Source organism: Oncorhynchus kisutch, linkage group LG24, assembly GCF_002021735.2.
Source record: "Oncorhynchus kisutch isolate 150728-3 linkage group LG24, Okis_V2, whole genome shotgun sequence".
Taxonomy (NCBI): Eukaryota; Metazoa; Chordata; class Actinopteri; order Salmoniformes; family Salmonidae; genus Oncorhynchus; species Oncorhynchus kisutch.
In genome coordinates this window covers 15,098,566-15,119,785 of record NC_034197.2, presented here as the reverse complement: position 1 = coordinate 15,119,785, position 21,220 = coordinate 15,098,566, and the positions used below count along the sequence as shown (strand labels likewise).

Here is a 21,220-nt window from a genome sequence, read left to right as displayed (position 1 = left end):
GCACAAGGCGAGACCCATATGCAGACACAGGAGGCAGATGGTTGAGCTCCAATATTTATTATAACATGAGAGGTAGGCAGAAGGCAGGTCGGGTACAGGCGACAGTTCATAAACCAGGTCAGAGTCCAAACAGTACAGGGCGTTAGGCAGGTTCGAGGTCAGGGCAGGAAGAATGGTCAGGCAGGCGGGTTCTCTGTCAGGACAGGCAAGGGTCAAAACCAAGAGGTCTAGGAAAAACAGAGACTGGGAAAAATAGGAGCAAGGAGATAAACACTGGTTGACTTGGCAAACAAGACTAACTGGCAAAGAGAGACAGAAAACACAGGGATAAATACACTGGGAGTGATGAGCAACACCTGGAGGGGGTGGAGACAAGCACAAGGACAGGTGAAACAGATCAGGGCGTGACAGTACCAGTCAGTTTGGACACACCTACTCATTCAAGGGTTTTTCTTTATTTTCACTATTTTATACATTGTGGAATACTAGTGAAGACATCAAAACTTTGAAATAACATATGGAATCATTTAGTAACCAAAAAAGTGTTAAACAAATCAAAATATTTGAGATTTTATTTTAGGTTTTAGATTCTTCAAAGTAGCTGCCCTTTGCATTGATGACAGCTTTGCACACTCTTGACATTCTCTCAACCAGCTTCACCTGGAATGCTTTTCCAAAAGTCTTGAAGGAGTTCCCACATATGCTGAGTACTTGTTGACTGCTTTTTCTTCACTCTGTGGTACAACTCATCCCAAACCATCTCAATTGAGTTGAGGTTGGGTGGTTGTGGAGGCCAGGTCAACTGATGCAGCACCCCAGCATGCTCCTTCTTGGTCAAATAGCGCTTACACAGCCTGTAGGTGTGTTAGGTCATTGTCCTGTTGAAAAACAAATGATAGTCCCACAAAGTGCAAACCAGATGGGATGGCGTATCGCTGCAGAATGCTGTGGTAGTCATACTGTGCCTTGAATTCTAAATAAATCACAGACAGTGTCCCCAGCAAAGCACTCTCACACCATCATACCTCATCCTCCATGCTTCATGGTGGGAATCCCACATGCGGAGATCATCCGTTCACGTACTCTGCGTCTCACAAAGACACTGCTGTTGGAACCCAAAATCTCAAATTTGGACTCATCAGACCAAAGGACAGATTTCCACCGGTCTAATGTCCATTGCTCATGTTTCTTAGCCCAATCAAGTCTATCCTTCTTGTTGGTGTACTTCAGTAGTGGTTTCTTTGCAGCAATTTGACCATGAAGGCCTGATTCACACAATCTCCTCTGAAAAATGTATGTTGAGATGTCTGATACTTGAACTCTGTGAAACATTTATTTGGGGCTGCAATTTCTGAGGCTGGTAACTCTAATGAACTAACCCTCTGCAGCAGAGGTAACTCTGGGTCTTCCTTTCCTGTGGTGGTCCTCACGAGAGCCAGTTTAATCATAACGCTTGATCGTTTCTACGACTGCACTTGAAGAATGTTGTGAAATTTTCCGGATTGACTGACCTTCATGTCTTAAAGTAATGATAGACTGTCATTTCTCTTTGCTTATTTGAGCTGTTCTTGCCATAATATGGACTTGGTCTTTTACCAAATAGGGCTATCTACTGTATACCACCCCTACCTTGTCACAACACAACTGATTGGCTCAAACACATTGAGAAGGAAAGAAATAACACAACTACACTTTTAACAAGGCACACCTGTTAATTTAAATGTATTCCAGGTGACTACCTCAAATCAAATCAAATCACATTTATTTGGTACATACACATGGTTAGCAGATGTTAATGCGAGTGTAGCGAAATGCTTGTGCTTCTAGTTCCAACAATGCAGTAATAACCAACGAGTAATCTAACCTAACCATTCCAAAACTACTACCTTATACACACAAGTGTAAAGGGATAAAGAATATGTACATAAAGATAAATGAATGAGTGATGGTACAGAGCAGCATAGGCAAGATGCAGTAGATGGTATTGAGTACAGTATATACATATGAGATGAGTAATGTAGGGTATGTAAACAAAGTGGCATAGTTTAAAGTGGCTAGTGATACATGTATTACATAAGGATGCAGTAGATGATATAGAGTACAGTATATACATATACATATGAGATGAGTAATGTAGGGAATGTAAACATTATATTAAGTAGCATTGTTTAAAGTGGCTAGTGATATATTTTACATCAATTTCCATCAATTCCCATTATTAAAGTGGCTGGAGTTGAGTCAGTGTGTTGGCAGCAGCCACTCAATGTTAGTGGTAGCCGTTTTTCAGTCTCTCGGTCCCTGCTTTAATGCACCTGTACTGACCTCGCCTTCTGGATGATAGCGGGGTAAACAGGTAGTGGCTCGGGTGGTTGTTGTCCTTGATGATCTTTATGGCCTTCCTGTGACATCGGGTGGTGTTGGTGTCCTGGAGGGCAGGTAGTTTGCCCCCGGTGATGCGTTGTGCAGACCTCACTACCCTCTGGAGAGCCTTACGGTTGTGGGCGGAGCAGTTGCCGTACCAGGCGGTGATACAGCCCGACAGGATGCTCTCGATTGTGCATCTGTAGAAGTTTGTGAGTGCTTTTGGTGACAAGCCAAATTTCTTCAGCCTCCTGAGGTTGAAGAGGCGCTGCTGTGCCTTCTTCACGACGCTGTCTGTGTGGGTGGACCAATTCAGTTTGTCTGTGATGTGTACGCCGAGGAACTTAAAACTTACTACGCTCTCCACTACTGTCCCATCGATGTGGATAGGGGGGTGCTCCCTCTGCTGTTTCCTGAAGTCCACAATCATCTCCTTTGTTTTGTTGACGTTGAGTGTGAGGTTATTTTCCTGACACACACTCCGAGGGCCCTCACCTCCTCCCTGTAGGCCGTCTCGTCGTTGTTGGTAATCAAGCCTACCACTGTAGTGTCGTACGTAAACTTGATGATTGAGTTGGAGGCGTGCATGGCCACGCAGTCATGCGTGAACAGGGAGTACAGGAGAGGGCTCAGAACGCACCCTTGTGGGGCCCCAGTGTTGAGGATCAGCGGGGTGGAGATGTTGTTACCTACCCTCACCACCTGGGGGTGGCCTGTCAGGAAGTCCAGTACCCAGTTACACAGGGCGGGGTCGAGGCCCAGGGTCTCGAGCTTGATGACCTCATGAAGCTGGTTGAGAGAATGCCAAGAGTGTGCAAAGCTGTCATCAAGATAAAGGGTGGCTACTTTGAAGAATCTCAGATATAAATAGATTTTGATTTGTTTAACACTTTTTTGGTTACTACATGATTCTATATATGTTATTTCATAGTTTTGATGTATTCACTATTATTCTACAATGTAGAAAATAGTCAAATAAAGAACCCCCCCCCCAAAAAACGTTTTTGTTCAATAAAGTTACCAGCCTCAGAAGTTCCTCAAATAAATGTTTCACAGAGTTCAAGTAACAGACACATCTCAATATCAACTGTTCAGAAGGGACTGTGTGAATCAGGCCTTCATGGTCTAATTGCTACAAAGAAACCACTACTTAAGGACACCAATAAAAAGAAGAGACTTACTTGGGCCAAGAAACACGAGCAATGGACATTAGACCGGTAGAAATCTGTCCTTTGGTCTGATGAGTCCAAATGTGAGATTTTGGGTTCCAACAGTCGTGTCTTTGTGAGACACCGAGTAGGTGAACGGATTATCTCCACATGTGTGGTTCCCACCGTGAAGCATGGAGGAGGAGGTGTGATGGTCTGGGGGTGCTTTGCTGGTGATACTGTTGGTGATTTATTTAGAATTCACGGCACACTTAACCAGCATGGCTACCACAGCATTCCACAGCATTCCACAGCTAACACAGCATTCTGCAGCGATACGCCATCCCATCTGCTTTGTGGTTAGTGGGACTATCATTTGTTTCATTAAAATCAAATCAAATTTTATTGGTCACATACACATGGTTAGCAGATGCTTGTTGCAATGCTTGTTGCAACCAGCAAATCAGTGTGAACAGACAAAGCATCTAAATTAACCAGGCCTTGAAGTTCTTGTTTGTTGCAGATCAAGGAAAATTATGATCATCTATGTTACTGTGAATGCTAGACTACAATCTTACAAGAGAATAATTTGGCAAACGTTGTGAATTTAGAGTAACTATGTTGAAGGATGTGGGAAAGCTTAGTAGCCTGGTGCTAGATCTGCCAGTTCTTCAAACTAAAAGTATCATCCTCTCCCCTCACACTCCTCTACAATCATTATTAAAACCTGTTGATAAGGAGAGGAAGTGGAGGAGGTGTGACTGTGTTAGTGCTGTAGATAAAAATGAGACGAGGAAATTAGTTACACGTACCATCTGTACATTTTTCATCAATAGAGAAGTGTGGATGAATCTGTGTATATTTGAAGGCTCGACGAAGCCATGTTGAAATATATTCTGAGTATTTACAGCAATGTATTCAAGAGTATGAGAGCAGATTGGTATACAGATAGGTGCACTTGTCCGTGTGTGTGTATTTTTGCAGCTGCTCACACATGCGTCCAAGACTGTGTGTGACTGTGTCTGTACAGTAGCCCTGTGCAGCTTCCTTTGGCGACAGATGGAGGAGCACCTCCGTCAGATTAATAGCCGGATTTTCCATCCAATCGGATCTGGCCTGCAGGGAAGGGAGGCTGTGGTAAAAATAGCTGGCTTTCTAATCTCCTATGTGTGAGAGTGTGTCTATGTGCACGCTCGTGTGTGTGTAAGAGAGTAGATAAGCGTTCACGTGCACAAGCGCTGGGTTACAATACTCTACTACTGTAGTAATGTAGCCTGATGCCAAGAGTAGATCAGATAGTACATCCATATCAACCAAACATGTTATTTTACACTTCTTGTATTTTCTTAATACCTCAAGTGCACAACTTTAGGTGTCGGGGTAACCATGGCAACAAGTGTAGCTCTGTAACCTGGCGATATAGCCACATTGATTTGCACTCTGGGTGCCTTTGTCAACAGCCTGCTGTGATTGGTGGAACATTGGAGTGCAGAAGACACAGCAGGTGGTGAAACCACAGTGTCAGCTTCTTCAGTAACAGTAGACCTTTAGCGGGGGTTGCCATTATACTGCATGGACTTTCCTTTCATCAACACCTATTTCAGACCAAACTAGGGTTATGCTAATTCCTAGACAGAGCACAATCTCCAAAGACTCATTCCAGTATAAGTGCAATTTAATAGATGTATTTTGCTTCTCCTCACGTCTCATCCTTACAACCCTATTTTTTCCCCATTCCTTTGATCTCACTACTAAATTGTTCAGCCCCTTCTCTTTCACTTTCCTTTAACTTCGACGTCCTGTCTCTAACTCTTCTCATCTTCTCTTCCCCCCTCTGTATCTTTCAGATCTTTGCTATCTTTGCTTTCTCGACATGCGGCAGCTACTCTGGCATGTTCAAGATGAGTGTGGAGTGTAAAAACCGGTCAGAGAGTGACCTGAGCATTGAGGTGGAGTTTGAGTATCCATTCAGGTCAGTAAGCCTAATCAGTCACACGCAGCCCCCTGAACCCGCACAAATATGGTTTGTCGGTCATTTTTACAGTACCACTGGGCTGCAAACGTCATGGATGGAATATTAATCTATATTAAACTATATTAACCCAATTTGACGTCTCTCTTCCTCTCTCTCTCTCTCTCTCTCTCTGATTCCCATCTTCTCTGTCTTTCTCTGTCCCTTGTCCTTGCCAGGCTACATCAGGTGTACTTCGATGCCCCAACCTGTAAGGGGGAAAGCCCTGAGCGTCTGTTCCTGATCGGAGACTACTCCTCCTCAGCTGAGTTCTTTGTCACCGTCGGTGTCTTCTCCTTCCTCTACTCCATGGCAGCCCTTTCTGTGTACGTTTTCATTCTGGAGAAATACCGTGAAGGCTGCAAGGGAGCCCAGATTGTGAGTTTGTCTTTCGATCTTCTTGTATCTAGTAGGCATCTTCCAAACCATATTCCACTACCTCTGCTACTATTATTCATATTCTAGTAATGATAATGATGTTAATGATGATGACAATGATGAGATTGATTACATTTCTGTTGAGGATTTGAGATTGATGATGATGCATGTGTCTCATGATTTATAACTTGATGCTCCTCAGGACTTCGTTGTGACGTCTGTGTTCACCTTCTTCTGGCTGGTCGCTTCTTCTGCCTGGGCTAAAGGTTTGTCGGATGTGAAGGCAGCCACCGACCCAGACAAGGTCCTCTTACTGATCGAGGCATGCGACGAACCGGAGAACCGCTGCCGTGAAGTCCACGACCCTGTCGTCTCTGGTCTCAACACATCTGTGGTAAGTTTTTCAGGATTGGTGTATTTAGTAAAAGTGCTGACTGCTGAGGATATGACAGAAAAAAACTGTACTACTACATATTGACTTCTTCTTCTTCTTTTTTCAATGCATCCCCCAGGCGTTTGGCTTCCTGAACTTGATCCTGTGGGGAGGAAACCTGTGGTTCGTGTTCAAAGAGACCGGCTGGATGGCAGCCTTCGGAGGCACATATGCACCTTCCCAGGAGAAGGCGCCTGCTCCAGAGTCCTTTGGCCAGGAAGGCTATGGGCAAGAGGGCTACGCACAACAGGGGGATGCCTATGCCGGCACCCAGGGAGGTTACCAGCCTGACTATGGCCAGGGCGGATACACAGAGGGAGGCGGAGACTATCAGCAGGGGGGATACGAACAGCAGCCCACCTCCTTTGCCAATCAGATGTGAGCTGGTCCACCCTACAGCACCTGGAAGCTGGTGAGTGTCAGTACATATGTTGGAGCAACACTGAGAATACCGAGGTAATCGACTGAGAAATACTGTATTAATGTTACTCTTCCAAAGGGAATACAGACTATGTGGCTTTATGTATACATTAGCTGTAATTGATCTCTCTCTCTCTCTCTCTCTCTCTCGCTCTCTCTCTCTCTCTCTCTCTCTCTCTCTCTCTCTCTCTCTCTCCTTCTCTCTCTCTCTCTCTCTCTCCTTCCTTCTCTCTCTCTCTCTCTCTCTCTCTCTCTCTCTCTCTCTCGCTCTCTCTCTCCTTCTCTCTCTCTCTCTCTCTCTCTCCTTCTCTCACTCTCCTTCTCTCTCTCTCTCTCTCTCTCCAGGGCCACCCTGTGATTTGGGAGTGTGGTGCCTGACCACCATCCACAATTCCCCACTCCTCTGTTTGTCTGTTTGTGCATCTGTGAGTTGACAAGAGGAGGGAGGGATGGAAGACGGTGGGGTCTTGGGAGGGGAATTTAGCAACACCGTGTCCGTTTGGGTTATTTTGGTGAGCGGGAAATGGGTCCTTACAGTAACATGCTGTTTCTTCTGTTGATGTATTTAACTGTAGAAGACAACAGGGGGTTTTCCATTTGGTCATATGAGGAAAAACTTGAATACAATATACAAAAAACTACAAAGATCAATCTTATAAGGGAATAACACTTAAATGGACAATAATGGTAGTAGTATTTAAGAATGTATTTGTCTGTGCTGTGTAAATATCAACATATTAATATATAAATATATGTACACAGTTGAAAAATTGTGCACTCCATATTAGTTGTTATACAACAAATGTAGAGCGCAGAGTTATTCAATTGTATTTATTTCAGTTCTGTTTAGGTCACATAGTTCGACCCTCATCGTGCTCTAATATTTATGTTGTGTGTTTATTTTATTTCCCAATATTAGTTTTTATTTCTCATTTTGATGTTTTTGTTTATTCATTTTCAGAATAGAGTTACCTCTTTTCTATTTTCTCATTGCGCTTTTTTATTTGTTCAACATTACTGAGTGAGTTTGTGACTGTGACAGCAGTGGAGAGGTGTTAGCAGTGATTTATGTGTTTAACATAGGTTACATTCATTACAACTTGTGTTCATTGCCGTTTTATGTTTTTCCAACAAAATATTTCTCAAGCAATGATTTGGCTATGTTTGTTCCAGAGAATCTCTTAAAAGCTGTAAAAAGTCAAAAATGCATCTAGGATAATGAAAAAGTAGTTAGCACGGTAGCACTTGGTATTTTGCTAATATTATGCTGTTCCTAAAAACTGCTGTACGTAGTGTTCTATCAGCACTCTTATTTAGAGATGATGTGAGGTTGTGAATCAGGGAAGACAACTGATGTTGAGGGGCATCACTTTTTTTATTTGGATTGTAATGTAGTTTAGAAATCGGGCATCTGAAAAATTTGGTCCAGAACCCATTCCTGTTTTAATATAGTCTAGGGATGAGTCATCAGACAGAGTTAGTCATCATGTTTAATCACCATTTATAATGCTCGTCTGATCATAACGCATGCAAATATTTACACAGAAAAAAAATCTGTATGGCACAATTTGCGCCGTTTTCAAGACCATACACAAGCCATAGGAAATAATGATAGTACTTTTAACATATTAATATAGCCAACTGAGGTGTTCTGAACAGTATCTTATTTCCATGTAAAAACATAAATCCTGCATCCCCCACAACACCCCTTTACTCTCAAAACAAAGGAGGTTTTGCATGTCTGACTCTTGGACTAAAAGCAGCCTGGAACAAAAGTGAAGGGGGAAAGGCAAGTGGCATATAAGTGTTAGAGCATATTAAGTAATATGATGTACGTTTGGCTCATCATAAGGTGACAGCACAGAGCAGCTCCGATATATTTCACACAAATCACACAGAGTACATGTGCTACAATAATCAGGTTGGCCTACCCGCTGTACTGCCAATCCTCTGTTTGGATAGAAGAAAAACTGTATTGCCAAATGATAACAGGACAGGTGCGTATTGAGCGATAGATTTAGCTTCCACAGTTATCATCACAATGGAAACTGATATTGTTTTTCATTCATATTATTCCGTTATTCGGTTTTGGATGGATTCCTTTTTTTGTATCATTTTTTTCTTTATCAGGCGGTGTAGAGACACCTGACTTTCTATCTCTTCCTCTGCGTTCTCTCTCTCTTTCTATCTCTCTCTTTCCCTCGCTCTCTCTTTTTTCTCTCTCTCTCTCTTGTAGTTCTTATAAATATGCTCAATGAAATACATATACTCTGTTGTTAGTGGTGAATGATGTCTTGTGATACTCTTTACGCCTTTGGATAGTGCTGTGTTTATTGTGTATGATGTATTCTTATTAGTATTTATGATCATGACTATGACAATATATCCATTGTATTCTTATTCTATGGAATCCATGTGAAACAAAATCAAATAAACTTGAAATGATTCTGTTGAAGGTTAAATGCCTTGTCTATGTCTCTAATCTTAGCCATCATATGTAATTGTTTATGCTGGACTATGTAGATTTTTTATTCATTTTTGTTGAACCTTTATTTAACTAGGCAAGTCAGTTAAAGAACAAATTCTTATTCACAATGACCGCCAACCAAAAGGCAAAATGCCTCCTGCGGGAACGCGGGCTGGGATTAAAAATGAAATATATATATAAATATAGGACAAAACACACATCACAACAAGAGAGACAACACAACACTACATAAAGAGAGACCTTAGAAAACAACATAGCAAGGCAGCAACACATGACAACACAGCATGGTAGCAACACCACATGACAACAGCATGGTAACAACATTATGGGACATTATGGGGCACAGACAGCACAAAAGGCAAGAAGGTAGAGACAACAATACATCACGCAAAGCAGTCACAACTGTCAGTAAGATGTCCATGATTGAGTCTTTGAATGAAGTGATTGAGATAAAACTGTCCAGTTTGAGTGTCTGTTGCAGCTCGTTCCAGTCGCTAGCTGTAGTGAACTGAAAAGAGGAGCAACCTAGGGATGTGTGTGCATTGGGGACCTTTAACAGAATGTGACTGGCAGAACGGGTGTTGTATGTGGAGGATGAGGGTTGCAGTAGATATCTCAGAAAGGAGAGAGTGAGGCCTAAGAGGGTTTCATAAATAAGCATCAACCAGTGGGTTTTGCAACGGGTATACAGAGATGACCAGTTTACAGAGGAGTATAGAGTGCAGTGTCCTATAAGGAGCATTGGTGGCAAATCTGATGGCCAAATGGTAAAGATCATCTAGCCTCTCGAGAGCATCCTTACCTGCCGATCTATGAATTATGACTCTGTAATCTAGCATGGGTAGGATGGTCATCTGAATCAGGGTTAGTTTGGAAGCTGGGGTGAAAAAGGAGCGACGATTACGATAGAGGAAACCAAGTCTAGATTTAACTTTAGCCTGCAGCTTTGATATGCGTTGAGAGAAGGACAGTGTACCGTCTAGCCATACTCCCAAGTATTTGTAAACCCTCAAAGGTAGTAATCACACCTGTGGGGAGAGGGGCATTCTTCTTACCAAACCACATGACCTTTGTTTTGGAGGTGTTCAGAACAAGGTTAAGGGCAGAGAAAGCTTGTTGGACACTAAAAAAGCTTTGTTGTAGACAATAATGGTATTAGAGTCGGGTTTGGCCACGCAGTCGTGGGTGAACAGGGAGTACAGGAGGGGACTAAGTACACACCCCTGAGGGGCCCCAGTGTTAAGGATCAGCGTGGCAGATATGTTGTTACCTACTCTTACTACCTGGGGGCAGACCGTCGGGAAGTCCAAGATCCAGTTGTAGAGGGAGGTGTTTAGTCCCAGAGTCCTTAGCTTAGTGATGAGCTTCATGGGCACTATGATGTTGAATGCTGAGCTGTAGTCAATGAACAGCATTCTCACATAGGTGTTCCTTTTGCCCAGGTAATAATTTTACCTTCGCTTCCTTGGGCACAGGGACTATGCTGGTCTGCTTGAAACATGTAGGTATTACAGACTCGGTCAGGGAGAGGTTGAAAATGTCAGTGAAGACACTTGACAGTTGGTCCGCGCATTCTTTGAGTACACGTCCTGGCCCAGCGGCTTTGTGAATGTTGACCTGTTTAAAGGTTTTGTTCACATCGGCTACCGAGAGCGTTATCACACAGTCATCCAGAACAGCTGGTGCTCTTGTGCATGCTTCAGTGTTGCTTGCCTCGAAGTGAGCATAAAAGGCGTTTAGCTCGCCTGCGTGGCTCGCGTCACTGGGCAGCTCGTGTCTGGGTTTCGCTTTGTAATCCGTAATAGTTTTCAAGCCCTGCCACATCCGACGAGTGTCAGAGCCGGTGTAGTAGGATTAAATCTTAATCCTGTATTGACACGTTGCTTGTTTGATGGTCCGTCTGAGGGCATAGCGGGATTTCTTATAAGCATCCGGATTAGTCTCCCGCTCCTTGAAAGCGGAAGCTCTAGCCTTTAGCTCGATGCGGATGTTTCCTCTAAACCATGGCTTCTGGTTGGGATATGTACGTACGGTCACTGTGGGGACGACCTCGTCAATGCACTTATTGATGAAGCCGATGACTGAGGTGGTGCACTCCTAAATGCCATTGGATGAATCCCGGAACATTTTCCAGTCTGTGCTAGCAAAACTGTGCTGTAGTGAAGCATCTGCGTAATCTGATCACTTCCGTATTGAGCGAGTCACTGGTTCTTCCTACTTTAGTTTTGGCTGGTAAGCAGGAATCAGAAGGATAGAATTATGGTCAGATTTGCCAAATGGAGGGTGGGGGAGAGCATTGTATGCATCTCTATGTGTGGAGTAAAAGTGGTCTAGGATTTTCTTTCCTCTGGTTGCACATGTGACATGCTGGTAAAAATATGGTAAAACTGATTTAAGTTTGCCTGCATTCAAATCCCTGGCCACTAGGAGCGCAGCATCTGGGTGAGCATTTTCTTCTTTGCTTATGGCTTTATAGAGTTGGTTGAGAGCGGTCTTAGTGCCAGCTTCGTTCTGTGGTGGTAAATAGACGGCTACGAATAATATAGATGAGAACTCTCTTGGTAGATAGTGTGGTCTACAGCTTATCATAAGGTACTCTACCTCAGGCGAGCAATACCTCGCACCAGCTGTTATTGACAAATAGACACAACCCCACCCCTCGTCTTACCAGACGTGGTTTCTCTGTTCTGCCGGTGCATGGAAAATCCCGCCAGCTCTATATTAGCCGTGTCGTCGTTCAGCCATGTCTCGGTGAAACATAAGATATTACTGTCACGCCTTGGTCTTAGTATTTTGTGTTTTCTTTAATTATTTGTTCAGGCCGTGTGACATGGGTTTGTGTGTTGTGTTTCATATTGGGGTTTGTAGTATTTGGGATCGCGGCTGATTAGGGGTGTTGTATAGGCTTGGCTGCCTGAGGCGGTTCTCAATCAGCAGTCAGGTGCTTCTCGTTGCCTCTGATTGGGAACCGTATTTAGGTAGCCTGAGTTCGCTTTGTCTTTCGTGGGTGATTGTTCCTGTCTCTGTGTAGTGTTCACCAGATAGGCTGTAATAAGTTTCACGTTCCGTTTGTTGTTTTTGTATTTATAAGTTATCTCATGTATCGCCGTTTTCTTCATTAAAGATCATGATTAACCACCACGCTGCATTTCGGTCCTCTCTTTCAACAAACGAAGAACGCCGTTACAATTACAGTTTTTAATGTCCCATTGGTAGGATAATCTTAATCGTAGGTCATCAATTTTATTTTCCAATGATTGCACGCTAGCAAGAAGAACGGATGGCAGTGGGAGTTTACTCGCTTGCCTACAGATTCTCAGAAGGCAGCCCGATCTGTGACCCCTTTTCCTGCATCTTTTCTTCAAGCAAATGACGGGGATCTGGGCCTGTTCCAGTGAAAGCAGGATATCCTTCTAGTTGGACTCGTTAAAGGTTAAAGGAAAAAGTTTCTTCCAGTCCGCGGTGAGTAATCGCTCTGAGGTCCAGAAGTTATTTTGGGTCACAAGTGATGGTAGCAGCAACATTATGTACAAAATAAGTCAAAAAACAAGTTACACAAAACTAAAAAAAACTAACAAAATAGCACCATTGGTTGAGAGAATGTAAAACGTCAGCCATGTTCTTCGGCACCATTCAAATCTAGCAGTTAGTATCAGCTTGATCTTAAATAAAGGACAAACCGTGACTGCCTTCCAAGCAATGGGAACCTCCCCAGGAAGGAAGGACAGGTTAAAAAGGTTGGAGATAAGCTTGGCGATGATAGGGGCAGCAACCTTAAAGAAGAAAGTGTCTAAACCATCAACCCAGATGGTTTTTTGAGTTCAAATTTCAGGAGCTCCTTTAGCACCTCGGACTCAGTGAATGCCTGCAGGGAGAATTTTTGTAGGCCCAGGGGAAAAAGTGGGAGAAGCATCTGGGATAGTCACATTAGAAGGGGTGGGGGATGTGGAAATGTTGGACAGGCAAGGAGGCATTGCTGAGTCAAATAGGAATCCTGACTTAATGAAGTGGTGATTAATGAGCTCAGCCATGTACTTCTTGTCAGTAACAACCACATCATCAACATTAAGGGACATGGGCAGCTGTGAGGAGGAGGGTTTATTCTCCAGGTTTATTCTCCAACCGTTTTCCAGAACTTCTAAGGGGTTAGACCCACAGAGAGAGAACTGCTCCTTAAAGTAACTAACTTGAGCCTGAGTGCACTTATTTCTCATTTGCCTGAACGAGAGCCAGTCAGCCTGAGTGTACGGTTGCCAAGCTTTTCGCCAAGTACAATTCTTGAGGTGGAGTAACTCTGCAAGAACACGGTCATACCAGGGGCTGAAACTGTTTTTAATCCTAATTTTCTTAATGGGGGCGTGTTTGTTAACAATACCACTGTCTTCAACAGAGGGGATAAAGCTGATTCTATACCATTTTACAGAGGCCAATTTATGAAGGAAGGCATGCTCAATCAATTTTTTTAGCAAGCGTCTACGACAAATCACAACAGGTCGTTTCACTGAGTAGCCATTATGAACACAGGCTGTAAAACAGTGATCACTAAGGTCATTACAGAAAACACCAGACTGATACCTATCAAGATTATTTGTGAGGATAACATCGAGGAGAGTAGCAATTTCTGGGTGTTTGGAGTCATACCTTGTGGGATTGGTAATAATCTGAGAAAGATTTAGGGAGTCCCATTGCTTTAGGACTTGGTCAGGTGGTTTAAGCATGTCCCAGTTTAGGTCACCTAGCAGGACAAATTCAGACTCAGTGTAAGGGGCCAGGAGAGAGCTTAGGGCAGGTAGGGTACAGGCCGGAGCTGATGGAGGACGATAGCACCCAACAACAGTCAACAAAGAGCTATTTGAAAGTTTAATGCTTAAAACCAGCAAATCAAATTGTTTGGGGACAGACTTGGTGGAGACAAGCGAGCACTGAAGGTGATCCTTGGTAAAGATTGCTACTCCCTCATCTTTGGAAGTGTTGCCAAAAAAGTTATAACCAGAAAGGTTAACATCAGCATTCAAAACACTCTTCCTTAACCATGTCTCAGTAATGACCAACACATCTGGATTGGAGCTGTGAACCCACACTTTCCATTGATCCATTTTAGGTAATAAGCTTCTAGTGTTAATGTGCAGAAAACCCAGGCTTTTACGAGAACAGAAATCAGTGAAGCGGATATCAGAGCACAAGTCAGAATTGGGGCTAATGACAGTAGATGGGCCAGGGTGTACATGCACATTTCCAGATATCATCAGCAGTAATACAATCAGGGCACGGCAGAGGACAGGGAGAACTCTGCAGTGTTGATTTATGACATCTCAATGTGCATTAGATGGCAACAAGATCATATTGTAAAGCAATTTCATCAGGTAACATGAATACAAGTACCAGACAGGGGGAGGCAGGCCAGGGCAGACAGTGAACAGAACGCAAGGTGGAATCCAAGCAGCAGTTCAGCAGGCAACGGGAGTAGGTGTCACACCCACTTGGGAGAAGCTTTTATTTCTTGAGGCAGATTTCTTGTAGAAAATACCAGTGGATGGTCATTGAACAGCGGGAGCCTCAAATGGGGCTTCAAAGACTCCCGCCACTTGTTGGGCCCAAAGGCCTCAACACCTCTGACCTCTCATTAATGAACAAACAATAAACAACACAGTTGTACTCTATGTGCTGATGTTCAGCAGTGCCCGGAGCTCATTATGAGGTTCACTGAGGGTATAAATTAAGCAGGCCGACTACTAGGCTAGTCTACATCACATGGCACACGTCACCACCTCCTAAACGCATGCAGTTCTGCTGCTTTGCCACATGATGGCATGATATCTGTTTCCAGAATTCTACAGTTGAAACTCAATTAATGTTTTTTCATAATCAGTGATGATAAAATATTCAAAGCTATTTTAATATAGTTTAAAAAAATCTCAACTGTTGGGAATAAATACAGGAATTATTGTAAATCGACCAATACTTGGGTTTAATGAACAATCAATAAACAGTTTTATTATATTCCTATTCCAATTCTATACTACTCTATTCTGCATAGAGCAAAGCAGGCCTAAGTGAAATAACACATTTTATAAAAGATAATGTGTCATACATCCCTAAGCATAGCGGCAGCTGTTCCCAGTCTTGTTTGCTCTGAAAACAACTGCTCACATCCCCCTGGGTAAGAAAGGTGCGCGCTATAAAGTGGCTTTGTAACGGGATTCTTGTGTCGAAGGAGAGGAGGACCAAAATGCAGCACGGTAGTTGTCCATGGTTTTTTAATTAGAAAACTGAACACATAACCAAAACAACAAAGTGGGGGGAAAACCCGAAAACAGTCCTGTGTAACACTAACACAGGAAACAATCACCCACAAAACCCAACACCAAACAGGCTACCTAAATATGGTTCCCAATCAGAGACAATGACTAACACCTGCCTCTGATTGAGAACCATATCAGGCCAAACACAGAAACAGACAAACTAGACACACAACATAGAATGCCCACTCAGATCACACCCTGACCAAACAAAACATAGAAACATACAAAGCAAACTATGGTCAGGGTGTGACAGGCTTCTCGTATGTGCCAGACAAGTATTCGCCAACAGTACTGTTCGGCACGTACGGGAAGTAACTTTTTGCCCGCAACTTTCAGGCCTACCAGTAGCCTATCAGTAGGCAGTTCTAGTTGTCAAGAACATAGTCGACGCTGTTGCCAATGCAGAGACTTGTCACACAAAAACCGCATCGGGTAGATCGGTCTAGTGCTTTCCGGTTCTACCCACTAGACATGAAACCATGTTGAATGACACATACTGTTACTTTCAGTAATCCCAAACTAACAGTGAATCAGAGCAACAGCAAAAACAACCCTCCTGCGCAAACAGCCTCACCCCCCCTATATTTAACTTTTCTCTAGAAATATGGGTAGGGTGGGCGAGGGGAGGGTGGTTTTGCCACAACTGTTGCTCTGTTACAGTGTGGAATTCCTGAAAGTAACGGCAATAAAAATGTAAAGTAAGTAAAAAGCTACGGCCCAGCCATTACCGTTCTCCTAGCAACAGTATATTGTGCTGGCAGCACGATCACGGATAAGAGCATCCATGCAAAGACATGCTAAACTTTGGGAATATCAACATCAAAATATGGCACTCTAATGCAGTACAACTGTTTTTCACAGCACTGCAACCACATTTGATGGATCATTTCATTTATTTCACTTTTAATATTGTACTATTTATTACCAAATTTATTTGGAAAGTTTACACAAATACTGGTATGTTGAATGATAGTGTGTAGCCTATATTTAAGGAAACACTTTTAATGAAAAATAAATGTGTTATTTAAATTATTCAAAAGAGTCTGCAAAAATGTAATGGATGGGTCTCTTATGCTGGGCAACGGGTTTAATACAGTGTTCGGGACTCCTTACTCCACCCACTGCAATGCAATGCAATCAAATGTTATTTGTCACATGCACCGAATACACCTTACAGTGAAATGCTTACTTACAAACCCTTAACCAACAATGCAGTTAAGAAAAACAAGGTTTAAGTAAAAAATATAAATAAAAGTAACTAATAATTAAAGAGCAGCAGTAAAATAATAGTAGCGGGGCTATATACAGGGGTTACTGGTTCCGAGTCAATGTGATAGCGTGCGTCTCGTTGAGAGGTGTAGGAGTCAGGCGCAGGAGAGCAGGGATGTCTGAGAAGCGTGTTTAATAATGTAGTCCACCAATACAAAAATGGCACAGACAAAAAATCCCAAACTACCCTTTAGATACTCAGAACTCGTGCAACCGCACCACCGAGGAACAAACACAGTTCAGACACTTTAAATACACGTGCGTAACCGTGAAAACAACAAACATCAAATACAAACGAGCACAACAACCACAAGTATAATCCCGCAAGAACTAAGGCAGGCAACAGATTACCCTCATACACACATAATTAAACACAAATGAAACCAAGTGTGAAAAGAAATCACAGACAAAACAAACAGAAAAGGAAAAAGGGATCGGTGGCGGCGAGTAAACCGGCGACGCCGACCTCTGAGCGCCGCCCGAACAGGGAGAGGAGTTCCCTTCTACTTCGATAGAAGTCGTGACAGTCAATGTAGAGGTAACTAAGGTAATATTTACATGTACACTACCGTTCAAATGTTTGGCGTCACTTAGAAATGTCCTTGTTTTTGTAAGAAAAGCATTTTTTTGTCCAAATAAATAACATCAAATTGATCAGAAATACAGCGTAGACATTGTTCATGTTGTAAATGACTATTGTAGTTGGAAACGGCAGATTTTTTTTATGGAATATATACATAAGTGTACCGAGGCCCATTATCAGTAACCACCCCTCCTGTGTTCCAATGGTACGTTGGGTTAGCTAATCCAAGTTTGTCAATTTAAAAGGCTAATTGATTATTAGAAAACTATTTTGCAATTATGTTAGCACAGCTGAAAACTGTTGTTCTGATTTAAGAAGCAATAAAACTGGCCTTTTTTAGGCTAGTTGAGCATCTGGAGCTTCAGGATTTGTGGGTTCAATTACAGTCTCAAAATGGCCAGAAACAAATAACTTTCTTCTGAAACTCGTCAGTCTATTCTTGTTCTGAGAAATGAAGACTAGTCCATGTGAGAAAATACCAAGAAACTGAAGGTCTCGTACAACGCTGTGTACTACTCATCACAGAACAGCGCAAACTGGCTCTAACCAGAATAGATAGAGGAGTGGGAGCCGACAGTGCACAACTGAGCAAGAGGACAAGTACATTAGAGTGTCTAGTTTGAGAAACAGACACCTCACAAGTCCTCAACTGGCAGTTTCATTAAATAGTACTCTCAAAACACCAGTCTCAACGTCAACATTAACAAGCTGACAAGGTTTTCATCGGTTTTCAGTTGCGGCTGAACAGTTTGTTTGTGTGTTTAACTCTGCCTGTAAACACGCTGGATGATTCAGAATCCATTGAAGAGCTTAAACGATTCATTGACGAGAGATACTTACGAACTCAAAGAAACATGTTGCTGGTTTTGGAAGATTCAAGCATTGTTAAGGACAACCAACAAAACCAAACCAGGTTGGCCAATATGTATCAACGATGTATCAACGATGGAACCAAACCATAAGAGGGCGCGAGTGGGGAGAGGTTTACTGATATGGATGTTGACTTGTTAAAATCCATCGATGAAAGGCTTGCCAAACTTGATATCTTGGCTATATTGCGAGAGGACATCAATGCATTATGTGCTAGTTTTGAATTCAGCCAACGTCAGATTGATGATCTAAGGAAAGAGAACATGGCACTGAAAGGTACTGTAGACTCTATTCATAGAAAGGTGGAGGAGGTGCAAAGGGAGAACAAACAACGTAAAGAAACCTTGCTTGATGTACAGTGTCGATCAATGCGGAACAATCTAATATTCTCAGGGATCCCGGAGAATGACAACAGCAGAGGCTGTGAGGACACAGTCTGAGACTTTGTCAACTCAACTAAAACTGCCCACTGATGTTGTGCGTTATGCCACTTTCTCCAGAGTCCATGGAATAGGTAAGGCCTCTGGAAATAGGCCACGGGATATTATTGCACGTTTTGATACATTTAAGCAAAAGGAAATGACGAAGAACACGGGGATAGAACTCAGAAACACTGATTTTGAAATGATCACTTCCCCACTGAGATCAATGAAAGGAGAAAAAAACTATTTCCCATCATGAAGGAAAAGCGTTGCCTGAATCAACAAGTCTCCATGGTGATGGATAAACTTTATATCAACGGGCAATTGTATCAGGACTCTAGAGTAACTCCCTGGCTATTTTAATTTCATGTTCAAATCTGAGTTTGTGTGTTGTAGTGGATCATGAAAACTTCAACTATAACGAATACATGCTCTATTGATCTCCACTTGATAAGGAAAGGGCTGCATATAGCTCAGGTTAATGTATGTAGCCTTCTTAACAAAATACATGAGGTTTTTAACTTGGTCAACATAAATAATATTCATATTTTGGCTTTGACCTAAACGCATTTAGATGCATCTGTAAATGATGGGCAAATGAACATTCAAGGATCTAGTCTACTGAGAAGGGACAGGAATAGGAATGGTGGGGGTGTAGCACTGTATATTCAGAATCCTGTACCTTTTAAGAGAAGGGATGACCTTAATGTAGGTCAAATAGAGGCACTATGGGCTCAAGTACATCTGCCTCACCAGGCACCCATATTGGTAGGATGTGTGTATAGACCTCCTAGCTCTACGGTGTCCTATCTGGATGACTTATGTACTGGGTTTGACCAGGCCACAGATGGCAACAGAGATGTATTTATCTTGGGTGATTTTAATATAAATTGGAAGGATCACAATAATTTGAATAGAACAAATTTGATGAGATATGCCAAGAACTGTGGTTTGAAGCAAATGGTTAATGTTACTACTAGATCTTCAATTATGTTTGGTCATCGTTCAGACACGTGCATTGATCTGATTTTCTGTAATATACCATTGCAATGCTTAAAAGCCAGATCAATGCCAGTGGGCTGGACAGACCATAATATTGTGACCATAACCATGAACACCAAGGTTCCAAAGAAACCCACTAGGATTGTGGTCAAAAGAAATTTAATCAAAGGAAAACATTTAATCATGAGCTATTTCTAAATGATTTGGCTGCTGTACCTGGGAGCTGATTTATCTAGAGGATGATTTAAATTATGCAGTTAAATTGAATCGAAAGAAAAAAGTTATTTTACAACAATGATTTTATTAATTGTAAAAATGATTCTAAAAAGGTATGGAACACAGTTAAGGGCTTACTTGGTACATCTACCTCATCATGCCCATCTAGTGTGGAGGTTGACGGGAGAATAATAACAAAACTAGTTGATATTGCCAATCATTTTGCAGATTTTTTTACACAGAAAATTAAATTACTGAGCAACAATGTAGACATACATTCTTCCAAACAAACTATTGTCCAATGGATTGATGATCATATTATGAGCAACAAGATCTGCTCTTTTAATCTGCAAACAGTGTCAGTGGAGGAGGTGTTAAACCTATCAAGTTACCTGATGGTAAATCTACAGGTTATGGTCTTATGGACAATTTATTGCTTCACTGTGCTGCTCCCCAGATTGCAGTTTCACTGAGATACATATTTAATTGGTCACTGGAAAAGGGGATGTTTGCAAATGTATGCGAATCTGTGTCCTATTCCGAAAGACAGCAAAGAACCCATTACTCCTGCCAATAGTCGACCAATTAGTCTACTCCCTACACTCAGTAAGATATTGGAGGGTATTGTGAGTAGACAAATGTGGGAGTACATGGAAAAGAATGATCTGATTACAGCCAATCAGCATGCTTATCGTAAAAACCATTCCACTACCACTGCATTGGTTGACATGACTGACCAGTGGCTCAATGCTATGGATAATGGCAAGTTTGTGGGTGTACTATTTTTAGCTTTTAGTGCAGCATTTGATTTAGTGGATCATTAAATAATTTTGACAAAATTAATGCATTATGGTTTTAAGGAGGTAGCGTTGAATTGGGTACAGTCATATCTAACTGACAGGAAACCGTTCACCTATATCAATGGTTCATTTTCTTCCCCTCGTGTTAAACTGTGGAATACCGCAGGGCAGCTGCCTTGGGCCACTTCTTTATATATATATATACCAACGACCTTCCCTATGCCTTAGTTGAAACTCAAGCTACTATATTTGCAGATGATACTACAATTTATGCAGCAAGACAATCGGTTAAACGGGTACAGCAGGCTTTACCTGGAAATTTGGAGAATATCAGGGAGTGAGATTTCTAAAACAAACTTGTTTTAAACACCAAGAAAGACCAACATAACTTTGGTTGTTCAACTAGGAAAAGGCCAAAACAGCATGGGATACAATAAAGTATGGGAGGAGTACAAATTGAAGAAGTGGCAGAAACCAAACTACTGGGAGTGCAGCTAGACAACTGCTTATCATGGTC

General features: G+C 42.2%; 1 protein-coding gene across 1 annotated transcript in view; it reads left to right on the top strand.

Moving 5' to 3' along the window:
* LOC109869699 (synaptophysin-like) overlaps window positions 1-8,785 on the top strand; it is a 16,633-nt gene extending 7,848 nt beyond the window's left edge. Inside the window, exons 3-7 of the mRNA XM_031803540.1 lie at window positions 5,357-5,481; window positions 5,700-5,898; window positions 6,101-6,292; window positions 6,411-6,743; window positions 7,097-8,785. Of these exons, the coding sequence (XP_031659400.1) occupies window positions 5,357-5,481; window positions 5,700-5,898; window positions 6,101-6,292; window positions 6,411-6,713 (819 nt within the window). The 3' untranslated portion in view covers window positions 6,714-6,743; window positions 7,097-8,785. The remainder of the gene's footprint in view (window positions 1-5,356; window positions 5,482-5,699; window positions 5,899-6,100; window positions 6,293-6,410; window positions 6,744-7,096) is intronic.
* Window positions 8,786-21,220: the final 12,435 nt, after the last annotated feature.